Source organism: Corvus moneduloides, chromosome 13 (assembly GCF_009650955.1).
Source record: "Corvus moneduloides isolate bCorMon1 chromosome 13, bCorMon1.pri, whole genome shotgun sequence".
NCBI classification, from domain to species: Eukaryota; Metazoa; Chordata; class Aves; order Passeriformes; family Corvidae; genus Corvus; species Corvus moneduloides.
In genome coordinates, this window is record NC_045488.1 from 2660355 (window position 1) to 2673128 (window position 12774).

Here is a 12774-nt window from a genome sequence, read left to right on the forward strand (position 1 = left end):
TCTAAGTAATTTTTTTACAGGGTCATAATGCTACTGTTCAGACCCATCTTAAATATGATTTTAGTATCTTTCTGTTCCACTTTTCATTACCACCATATGAATAGACTTTAAATGCACCCTGTAATCGTTTCCCTGAGATCATACTCTTTACAAAATAAGCTACAATACTGGAAATAGGGAGGTTTTTGAATTCTCATTTCAGCTTTGTGACTGATTCACATGACTTTGAACGAATCATGTAAGTATCTGTGCTGTCTCTAAATTGAAGATAACAGCAGCCTTATAGGAATGCTTTTAAAGTAAACTATGTAAAATTCTATGGAGATTTAAATCGTGATTTACTACTGTTTCTGAAATACTCCTTTAGGGATGGAAAAGCATGCTAATAAGGATTGGGTGCATAGAACTAGCTATGTTTTGTGGCTGGCTCAAAGTGATCTCTCATATGAATCAGAATGTGTGGGATGCAAGTGGAGTCTGTGTGCAGATGGGGTTTATTCTTCCTCTGTATTTCTCATGGTGCTTCACGAGGAACAAATATCTGCCTTCGCCTAGAACAGTGAGCAAGTCTGTTCTAGGACTTCTGCAGAACTCACCAGGGCTAACATTGTTTATTTTATACACATAACAATTGGATCTTAAAGTCTACCAGGGAGTGTCGAGCCCCGTCTGACCTACCAGCCTGACAGGTGCTGCCGTGGTGTCGCCTGGGGTGCAGTCCCCCTAAATGTAGCTGTGAGAATGCTCCGAGTTACTTCTCTGCAGGAACTGTGGTGCCTCCAGAAGCAAGGTGTTCCCTGCCTAGCTATTGTTCAGACAGACATTTGAGATGTTGCCAAATTGTGCAGGGAAATCTGGATCCAAGAAGCTCTGTATTTTTACAGGTCAGGCATACGCTGAGAAGATATTAATAGCAGATGATTCAGACTGTCCCTGCCCTAAAGAGCTTCTGAATGTTGCAAGTTGAATGGAAACAAGGCATTGCTCTGAGATAGGCAAAAGTTATTTCCTTTTATTACATGGTTCTCACAGACTTTTTTCCTTAGAGATCTTTTCTGTGGAAGCCTAAACTCTAAGAACTTGCGTAGTAACATGTGGGTTTTTTCACTTTCTAGTAATGAAGTCACACTATTTATAGCATTATCATGTAAGAATCCCAAGTAGCAATTACTAATTAGAAAGAGGGGGAAGATACTCATTTTACTGAGGAAATGAAGCCATGATGAATTAAAGAGACTTTCCCTGTCTCACAAGAAACTTAATGTGGAGCTAGAAATTGAGCCCAGACCTCCTAAAATTCAGTTCACTGTTTCAGTCATTCATATGACCATCCTTTTCCGAGTATCAAATATGTACACAAGGCTCTCCAGTTTAGTCTTCACATTAGTTTCCAATGAAACTTTGCCCTTTCGCTTGTTTTAGCAAGAAGGCAAACACTTGCCCATTTGTCTCAATAGTAAGTAGAAACTGCTCTCTATACAGACGACAATTTCCTCTCCATTCACATACTTCTCATCCTAGTATTAGAAGGCCAGCCTGTGTCAGCAAGGGCCTGTTTAAATTAGAAACCAAACAATATTTCAGGGATGCCTTGGGCTGTCTTGTGGAGAGGGTTCTTTGCAACCCTTGCCAGTTACAACTTGGTGGTCCTGCCAATCTTTGCTAAGTTTCAAAACAGAAGTTGCTCAAGCTGGAGCAGCGCTGCTCGCCTGGCATACGCAGCTGGGCAGCTGGAGAGCCGGCACCGAGCGAGGCCCGGCGCTCATCCAGGCACAGTTCACTAGACCTTGTAAAGGGACAGGGGAGTGGCACTGTCCTAATTGCTAACATTCCTCCTCTGCAAGACTTCTGATATTTATTTAATAAGCTCAGGCTCATAAAGTCTAAACAATTTAAGCAATCAAGTGGTAGCTGATGTGTATGTGGAGCTAGAGATGCAGCCAGACTAAGTGAAGAGTGACATGCTTAATTTCTGACTTTGCCAAGCTTTATCTGGCAGTTGCAAATGAAGTAATACCTCAGGCAGCTGTGCCCAAGAATGGAACATATGTTGTGAGTACCTCAGGAGCTGTACTTCAGGCCAGGTTTGCACAGCCACAGCTCCTACTTGAGTGTGCATGACCTATCTGCCAGCATAGTCTTCTCATCCAGTGAGTAACACTCATAAGCTCCAGTCTGAAAGCTCCTGCCAGTGGCAGCAAAAATTAGGGATGTAGTATTACTGAGTTCTCAGAGGGACAAAAGGCGGGTTCAGCTGAAACATGCAGGCATTCCCACGTGCCAGCAACAGTTGTTTGTAAATAGGCATGCCTTCATATGTAGAAAGGAGGGAGCATCTAGAGACTGCTGTGTGTGGAGGTTTGTTATCTTCTTTGGAGTTGTTGCTGAGTATTTTAGCATTAAATGGGAAAAAAGCATCATTACATTCATTAGCATTTCATTCAGAATTATTTTTGGCTCATAGTGGAGCAGGGAGATATGGTAACTAGAAGTTAAACTTTCATTGATGGGATGAAGAGATCTGAGCTTCAAACCGGAAATGGGAGTTGAGTGGACATGGGACAGGGAGGAAAAACAAATTTTGATGAACCTGGGAGATGGTTTTTGTTGAAAAGAAAGAGCACCAAAATGCATGAAGTTTCTATACTTTCTCAAGAAAAATAAAAGAAACGTTATTTCAGCTCAGCTTTAACATGCACAAAGGAAAGGCAGTGCTGAAAAGGAGACTCTTTTTGCTGATTGTACTTTCGATGTTCTCTCATTAGTGGTCTTTTTCTAGTAAGAGGTCATTTACCATGTTTGATTCAAAGAGGTCCACTCTGCATAGTTTTAGAGTAACCTTGTTAATGTTCCTTTGGTAACTTGTGCTTATCAGCCTAAGGCTTATTGGCCATAACTGCATTGTGAGCTGAGTAAATTGGTTGGTTGTGCATTTGCAAACAGTTCAGCCTGATTACATTCATCTAAGCACCAATTTTACAGCTGTGTCAGTGGGGCCATTACAGAACTTGAGCAAGCAAGCAGGCAGGCACCCTGCACATACCTCTCTCAGCATTGTGATTTACTGCCTCTATCTGCTGCCTTTTACAGCTGTGTGCTGGCTAATGTCCCTGTCTCGTTGGTTAGCTTGTTTCAGCCCCATAATGCTACATCCTTAGTGTGGAATCTGAATCTGACTTTGCCACCGGACTGGAAAACAGCCTGTGGCTTTTCTAAAGTTCTTTTCCCATCTTCCCTCTGGTTACCTTGTGCTTAGAAAAACAAACTGGTAGGGGTCGTAACAGGTGGACACAAATACTTTCCTTTTGACCCACTTCTTTTTGACTAGTCTGTGTTCTTTGACCATTTTCCGAGGCTTCTCTTGTGTTTTGTTTTGACTTGGCCTGATAGCTGAAAGTTTTACTGTTAGTTATTATTTTTGACAGTTATGACAGTGATATTCCACCCTCCCATAGTATCCTCTGACCTGCAGGTATTAGAATGCACAAAGATATGCCTAAAATGTCACAAAGGAATGCACATCACATATAGTTATGAATTAGTTCAGATAAACAGAGTACAGTATATCAAGGAGAAATGACAAGCATCACTGACTTGAATATCTACAGTGAGAAACAGTTTTGGAGTAATTTCTGATTATGGAGTTGGTACATTAAAACAATATGGAGTAATAACTTGCCATTTTTCACTAAGCTACTGAGATTCACATGTAGATGGATTGAACTAATTAAATCAACAAAATATTGGCTATTGGGATGGAAGGGTTTGAAGTGCACAAGGAAGGTGGGAGGACACTAAACAACAGTTAAGTGTCTTAACAAGAATACTCTGGAAAGCATTTGGCTATGGTGGGTCCTCTCGAGGCTGAGTAGTTGGTTCTTTTTTGCTTCAGAACAAAAGGGAAAAGGGGCCACGTGGCGTCTTGGTTGATACCAGCTTACACTGTTTGATGTGTAAGAGATAATGGTTTCAGAACTCTTGTCATTATTTCATTTTTTTCACCACTAATTCATATGTAAACAGAATGAAATTACCATTCTTAACCATGGCTGAAGGTTCACATATTAATATTTTTCCAGGTGGAACTCGCAGAAATTTGCACAAAGAGCGAACGTTACATTGGCACAGAAGGTGGAGGAATGGACCAGTCAATCTCTTTTTTGGCAGAGGAAGGAACTGTATGTGGATCTTTGTAATCTAAACTAACAATGTAATGTTAATTTATGCAAGCAAAAAATGCCTTCATTGGTATCTAGCAGAAAAACAAGACAAGAAACTGGAACTCCTTAGTAAGCAGTATAAGCACCATTAGTACACAACAAATGAATCAGGAATTAAATTTATGAACTTGGGTACAATCGAGTAGGACAAGTTTGAATGAATAAGATGAGGAAAATTAGAAATAGCAAGGAGGAAGGAAAAGATGTGGGAAAAGATGTACTCTAGAAGAGCACCAGGTTCCACTATTTGACTAATTCATGCTGAACTTAGAATGTTTCCCATATAATGAAAGCTGAATGGTCGGCATGCCTTGTATTCAGTGCAAATGGGATAATTATTACAAAAATGCTTTCTTGAAACTTCTTATAACCAAACAGTTCTAGGAAGTTTTGCCAGGTTCAGTTACAAAGACAATGGAGACTTTTTTTTTCACCAGTTTTGCTAATTCCAGACAATTCTGTGGCTGGATTTTGATGTAGAAGGCATTTAGCAGTCTTAAACGTGGTGACAGAAGGTGAACTAGCTGTGATAAACAGGACCTGCCAAGTTATGCATGAGTGCTTGCAGTGGAATTTACAGTGAGGTTCATCCACTGTCCCAGAAGGTGCACAGGACAGCAACTGTTCAAACCTCAGACCTGTCAAAATACTTTCATTGGAATTAATGTAGTGTTTCATGACAACCTTTACTTTCCTTATAATTGTGGCATTATATCTCTACAGCTTTTGTTCCTTTTCGATGAGCTTACTCAGACAAAAACTATTTCTTAGAATTACACCAAACATTTAATGCCATCATGAGACACATGTATTTGCAATTTCACATCACTTGTACCTACTCTACACCTTTCCTTCATGTTTATACTGTTAGTAGTAAAAACACAGCTACATGAATAAGGAAAAAAGGAAGCAGCGTATTTTCCTGCCATACACAGAGATGATCATGTAAGTGGAAGCCTTTCTGATATATAGCTGTGGTAACCAAAAAGACAAAGAAAATATTGAAAAAGATGAGAAAAGAAATTGTGAACAAGCCAGAAAATACCCTTGCTTCAGTGTACTTGCAGCTGAATGCAGCTCTAGCCTCCCACCTCAAAAAGACAAGAAAAGTACAGTACAGGACACTGAGGTTTATAAAAGCTATTTTTTTTATATGAGCATTGACTGAATAATTTAAAACTTTTCAGCTTGGAAAACAAGCTTTGAGGGCGATACTTTGAAGCTTTATAAATTCCCTAAAGGAGTAAAGAGAAGGTAAATGGAGAATTCAATCTTTTTCATAACTGAAGAACTAATAGAAACACAATGACATTAGCAAGCAGCTTGTAAAAAACAAACAAGGATGTTTGGGTTTTTTTCCAAGACATTCATTGTTAAATTGAGAAATACCGTACATTGTGGAAGGCAGAAGTTTTAAAAGGACTCAAAAAAGACCTTTTTGGATACACTAATAGAGTATTAACCTATATGTGGCTATTCAACATATAGTCAGATGTTTCTTCCAGTGTAAGTATAACCATTGTGATCTTTGCTTATGGGAATCTGGAAAAATATACCCCAAGAAAAGATTGCTTTGTACATGTTCTATTTTTATATTCCCCCTAAATAGCCATTTATGGCTACTGTCAGAGTCAGGACACTAGACCAGCTTAGTGGTACGTTCTAGTCTAATGTAGCAGATCTTAAAGGGTATATTTAAATGTAAGCAAGTCTGTCTGTCTTGATAGTAATTCTGTGATGGGGTCCAGAATCTCAATGGCAGGGAGTAACACACATGCTGTACATAATGTACAAGGAGATTTGTCATTGTTTATTTAGCACTCTAGCTGCTCAAGGAACTCTCTGGGGGTGAACAATGCCAAAACCAGTAAGACGTCCCTGCTTGCAGTGTTACAGTCTATTCTAAGAAGCCAAAGCAGGGCACATGATTTACAACTTATCCCAGTGAAAAACCAGATGTGAATTTAATCTTTTGATTACATTACATCCTGAATTATTTAATTAATGGATGCCTAACTTATTCCATGTAAAGGTCACAAATGCTGGGAACATCATACACAGCTTGTGTAAGCATGCGTGAGGCAAGGCAGTCTCTTATGTCAGAAAGGAGGAAACAGCAACTACATCCTTATATATAGTTTTATTTAGTTTCTTTGTTTGATTGTACCATGATCACTGTCTCAAATGAGTCCTAAAATGTTGGTACTATACTGTACCTCAGTGAATCTTGCTGTACTGCAAAACCAGAAGACTGAGGGGGAGATGGACATTGATGAAGGGGCAGGGAATGCGAAGCCCCTTTTTTCTAGTGGCACACACATTAGCTTCAGCCAGGCCTGGTACTTCTCTTCAGATCAAAGTGAAACTGTTGTCTTAAACAGGCAAGAAAAATAGGTTGGGTGGAGTTCTGTGAAATGCTGAAAAAACCCAAAGACTTAATGGAAACATTTTAAAATCCAGCTACAGGGAAAGGTTTGAAATGTATGTGTAACTTGACCAATGAGGTTAAACCTCTTTTCTTGCTGTTTCATGTCAGTTTTCCTTCCTGAACTGTCCCTGGATTTTCAAGAGAAAAAACATGCAAATTTGCATTTGATTTATAGAACTAAGTGCACTGTTAGCTAGTAGTAAATTAAAACTAACCATTCATTTTTCTTTCAATAGGCCAAGTTGATAGAGTTCAGTCCACTGAGGGCAACTGATGTTAGACTTCCAAGTGGAGCAACGTTTGTTATTGCTAACAGTTGTGTTGAAATGAATAAAGCAGCAACTTCTCATTACAATATTAGGGTAATGGAGTGTCGGCTGGCTACAAAGGTAACACATGGCTTATGTCAAACTCTAATGAAACCTTCATCTAAATATGTGCTTTCTTCCACTTCTGACCAATTGTGTCTTTAACACCTGGCTAGGTGCTACTCTTTGTATAATTTTTCTTTCCAGAACCAGACACTTCCATCTGCAGGAGCAGAACTCCTGCTGAGCTTAATGGAACTGAAAGGACTGTGTCCTTATATAGAAGATTATATAGAAGATTGAGTTCTATTAAATTTGTTTTGGATTATATTTTGTTAGAGGAAATAAGTCTATTTTTCAGAAAAAGAATATTCCCAGTTAATACGATAGACTGTTTCTAATTAAAGCTGAATAATGACAAATAATGGAAAGCAACCAGCATGGCCACATGTTTATATGTATATATGGCAATAGATGTGTATTTTCTAGGATTTAGAGAACATCCAAGCTAGTAGTTGGAGGCCTGAAAGTAATATTAGAAATGCTGAATAGCAGCATGTATGTCAGTGTAAAGTTTAAGAACAGGCTTGAGTCAAACCCCAACATTTAGGTTGTACTGCCAGTTTACAGCTTGAAATTATCTCTGAAACGTATGGAAATTGAACAGGGGAAATCTAAGTTCTGCTTTAATTCTGGATTTTGTATGTTCAGGAATATGTAGAGGTAGGGTTTGATTTGAGTTTTTATGGGAAGACAGTACATTTTTCTTTGATAAGAGTAAATGATGAGCAAGCATAAAGATTCACTGCATTTATACCCAACATAGGGCGCTGTGTGAAAGAACAGAATGTGGGTCACAAAGTCTAGAAGAAAGCTTTGAAAAATGCAGCGTGGAACTTCTTGCCACAGAACATTTGATCAATATGCAAAAGTACTTTGAACATCCGTTGGCATCATGATTCTATAAAAAATAATTTCTTACAAGTTTTAGTTGGTGCCAAAAAAGTAGTTGAAGAGATGATCAGACACTGACAAACTGTATTATAAAATAATTTGCTGAGATATTTTTTGAGGAGGGAAGCTAAACTTTGGATTACTTTTAAAATGTGCTTTAAAAGTATAAAAGTATAAAAGAAATAGTTGCATTTCAGTTGTGTATAAGACATGGTAAAACAAATAGCACCAATGACCACAGTTAAAGCTGTTGTCACTGATGTTAATAAGAAGATTCTTTAGCCATTAAGAAAAGGAAGATAAGAACCAGTCTATTTGTTAGTTCTGTTATAACTGATAAATCTATAATTTGGGATTGATAATTGACAGAATACGTATTTTTAAGGAAGGGCTTCTTTTGGAAATTCTTTTTTTTTTTGCATAAGGAATAGAGAGCCTTCACAGATAATCTGTTCTAAAAGTCACTGTACAACGAGTGCATTAAGCTGTGAGAGCTTTTGAAGTTACTGTTCCATATACCAGACTCTGTGAATTGAATCACAGTTTTCTAAATGACTTTAAATTATTAGTCCTGTGCAGTAAACTGAAGAGGTAGTAAGGAAACATCTTTTTTTTTACATTCCTGTTAGCTATGATGCAATCTCTAAAAATGTACTTTTAGCAGATGCTTGATTGTAAGGAGACTAACAACATACACCTGTCTGTTTTTACACATATGCTACCCAGATGGAAAGCTGCACACACTATAAAAATACATTTAGGAAGAGGTCACAGTGGGGTGAAGGAGGGCAGGTATGTAAGTGGAAACAGGGAAGTCTTTTAAGCACCATTAAGCTAATGGAACTATGAACTAACATGCTGGGCCTTGCAATAGTGCTTTAAAAGAAATTCTCATTGTAAGTGCCTTAGGATAGGCTTTCCCCCCCTCTTCTGCTTTAGGTAATTCTAGAATTTCATACTGCTTGCAGAAATCTCTGTCGGTAAAGATGCCAACACAACTTATTCCTGCTGGCATTAGTGTAGAACATTTTGGTATCAGTCTGTCCTACGGCAAGTGAGCTCTTGATCACCCTGGCAAATTACCTTTCTTAGATTCTGTTCCTTTCCCTTCCCTCTAGACAGTCATTGTTTTGCTTTTTTCTTTCCCTTTCTCTGTTGTAGCAGCCTCTGAGTGCTCTCCTGTGCTCCATTACGTGTTCAGACGCTTGCGTTCTGCAGAGCACTCGCACTTCCGAAGGGAGTGGAGTTGTCCCTCATCGTTCCGAGCTCTGACCTGCTCACCGTGCTCCCCCTGCTTCAGCATCAGTGTCGTGTGGGGCCAGCAGGGTCTGCAGCTGCAGAGCCATGAGCAGCTCATGGGCACAGATGCTCAGATGGCTTTATAGAAATGTAGTGTGCAAGGAAGTGATGCTGCTGTACAAGTATTCCTGGATGCACTCCTAGTCAGACTTTCTTTTATTTATATTTGTCCCATCATTTACCAAGTACGTTTTCCTCTCAGTTATTTACAGTTCTCTAGTGTGCCTATGTTGAACAATAAAGAAGAATAAAGCCCACAGATTCTATATCCTGGCAGTTAAGAGCCAGCTGCTCGATGTCCACATATTTAATCCATCTAGTCAGAGATCATCAAGGAAATACCCAACTGTGGGAGCAGTATTGGGATTACTTTTTGTACATTAAAGAGATGGGATTTTTTTCCCCATTTCTGTCCCATGTCCATTACAATTTGAGCTGCTGCAGCTAGACTGTTTTCAAAAACCATTTCTGTTTGCCCATAATATTTTTCCCAGTGCTGTTAGAATCAAAACTTTGCTATAAGCAGGATAGACCTTTCCAGCAAAGCCATGCCCACTGGCCCAACGGGGTCAGTTTCCATTTGACCTGTAAAACCCCAGTGTCATCAGCTTGCCTGAAATACAGCATCTCCCTTGAAGTACAGAAATGGGAACAGATGTGACAATGCATGTGGCATATTTCTGCAGGGGATTATTTATTAAAAAAGGAAGTACAAAAATTGTTGTTGCCTTATAGAATATTGTTTTTAAATTCTGTTTAACTTCTCATAATAAAGTACAGGGGATGCTGAATATTGGGATTAAAGCATGAGAAAAATAATTTCCATTCATTTAGCACCTTGAAACAGATCAAAAGCATGTCATAAACATGCACCAACATACAACATATTTAAGTAAAACGAAGCAGTAAGTTTTATTCTAACTTATCAGTAAGTAAGCTAAAATACAATTACATAAAGGCTGTGGAGTTTTAGGTACTCATAGTCTTTGAAAAGGAGGCCAGAAGTGACTCAACCAATATTTTACAAAAAAAATTCTCTCACCCTGATTTCTGCATTATGCACTAAACAGTTCTGCTTCTTTCTCTACCACTGAACATATAAAATTGTGTTTTAATGACAGCAGAGTTATGTGATTAGGATTTTGTTTGTTTTGCTCTGCTGAGCCTCACATAAATCCCAGCAAGTCACTAGATGGCACCAAAAGTAGTTAATTTTTAGATACTGCAATAAAGCAAAACTGGAAGAGCCCCTGCAAAAGCACTGTTGGAGGAGAGTGAGAATCCACACCAGATAGCTGGGCAGCAGATCTGCTTAAATTTCATCCTGTAACTTTGCACAAAACAAGGCAAATACTTTTCAGACATGTATGCAAATCCCATGACTTTTTTAACCCAGGAAATTAAATGGCTTTGCTGAATCAAGACATAAATGATTTCAAACCAATCTCCATCAAACCCAGTGCTTATTAAAAAGAATGAAACACCCTGGGTGAAATACTGGCCCTTTTAATGAGAGGTTCGAATGCTGATTTGTATAGATAAATGATTTCATTCCCTGGTCTTGCTGCACTGATTTGAAACTCTTTCCAAACATACAGCTTGATTTAGAAGTTTTAAACTCACTTGAAATGGTGCAGCACTGGAGATACACCACATGCCTATGAACACAGTACAGTGACACTGGTGTGTACCTGCTAACCTTTGTTTTACTTTGTAATCTGTTGAAATTACAGTTGGTATGTCAATGACCACTGACTATTCTTCTATAATTCATGACATCAAAATATATCACCTTATGAGGAAAGCTGCTTTACCACTTTCATTAGACACATGGGAGCATCAACATATTGCAGCCTTCCAGAAAAAAGCCTGTTGGACATCCTGCCTTTCAGGATTCTGGTGTGTTGAAGTAACTTGTCAAAACATCACAAAGATACACAAAGCATGGTACCATTGCCAGGAGAGGGCAAAGCAGGTCCACCTATAACTAATGAATATCACAGCAGCCATATGGGAATAGAATAGATTCTGATCAACATCGTAACATTCCTGTAATGGCTCAAAAGTTCCTTTAAATTGGTTGTAAAAAGAAGGTACTTAAAATTTACTTAAAACTCCAGAGATTGAGAAAGGTTACAGTTATTCTCCCCACAAATCTTATGATCATATTTTTAAGGCTATTACAAGAAAAGATTTTAATGACAGCCTCAGATGATCACCAGAAAATTCCAGGAGCATATTGGAAATGTCAAACTGAAATGGTAGAGCAAATACTAATAGTATGGAAATAGATTTTTTAAGGACTTTTAGTGTTACAACATCATAGCACTTGTATAAACAGTTGTCCAGATGGGATTGTAAAAGTCTAGTAAGTGCTTGAAGTAACAAAGTCTGTGGAAGAGGATAAATCACTAACTTGATACCACACAAATAATGCCAGTAGGGCTTTTACAGGCAGTATCTGATTTGAGGGAAGAATATGTGTCATTCACAGACCTTTATAATAAATATAATTGTTGACTGCTCTGTACTGATAGAAAGTAGGTTCTGATGGTTCCCAATTAAGAAGTGAAAAGAGAAAATGGGCCTTAAAGATACTTATGGACAACTAATAGTTTTAAACAGAAAAGAACAATATTTTCTATTTTCTTTTTTTTTAATTTTAGCTTCTCTCAAAGTCAAAAGGCTTGGAGTGGAAAAATATGTTGAGACTCCACGATGTGCAAACCAAGCTAGGAGTTAGCCTAGAGGAAATGCTGACCATTGTCGAGGAGGTATTACATCCTGAGCCTTACAGTGCAGAGGAAATTTGTAAATGCCTGGGAATTACCCTGGAGGAGCTCCGCTCTCAGATCCTTAGTCAAAACATGCAAGATGGTGAGCATATATGAAATGGGGGGGTTTACTGTACAATGTTTGTGTTATATAAAATGTTTATGCATTAATAAGTAGTGCAAGTGGAAGTCTTGCCAGAATACTTGGCTAAATCTTGGTTGGGAAGTGAAAGAATTGGTAACAGCATCAGTTGGTATTTTCATTCTAACTTTTGACTTAAAATAGAGCAAACTTTGATTTTGATTGAACTGTTTCCAAAATCATGGAAATAGCAGATCACTTAACTGGTGTTCAAGACTAGCATAGATGAGCCTGTGTTTCTGTTTTTAACTGATAAATACTTGATCACTTCCTAAAAAAGGCACTGGGCAGCAAGTCTTGATCTCTCCTGAGAAAGTTTCTGTCACTGTCAATATTGCTTTTTTTTTTTAGGAAGATGTTGGTGGAGATGAACAATTCACTATCTAAAGTATTTCCCATGTATTATTGTTTAGGATTATACCGTGTAGTCATGAGCATTGTCGCGTGTATCCTGGATGCATATAGTAGGGTTGCTAATAATACCAAATAGAGAATTTATGAAATAATTTGTTTGCTTTCATAACAGGTTTCTAATTGAGATCAGAATTTCTGTAAGAACTACATAGAATCCTTCTTCCTTCTTTCCATTCTGTAGCCTTAATACCTGTATTCTTTTGGAGCCAAGTTACATCCTTGCCAGTCCTTCCCA

General features: G+C 38.3%; 1 protein-coding gene across 2 annotated transcripts in view; it reads left to right on the forward strand.

Moving 5' to 3' along the window:
* The window catches only part of GALK2 (galactokinase 2), a 46992-nt gene that overhangs the window by 20142 nt on the left and 14076 nt on the right, over nt 1–12774 (forward strand). Inside the window, exons 6-8 of one of the 2 annotated variants that reach the window (XM_032123103.1) lie at nt 4080–4178; nt 6885–7037; nt 11876–12086. In XM_032123103.1, coding sequence (XP_031978994.1) covers nt 4080–4178; nt 6885–7037; nt 11876–12086 — 463 coding nt within the window. The remainder of the gene's footprint in view (nt 1–4079; nt 4179–6884; nt 7038–11875; nt 12087–12774) is intronic. The other variant, XM_032123104.1, reaches the window with a different exon arrangement.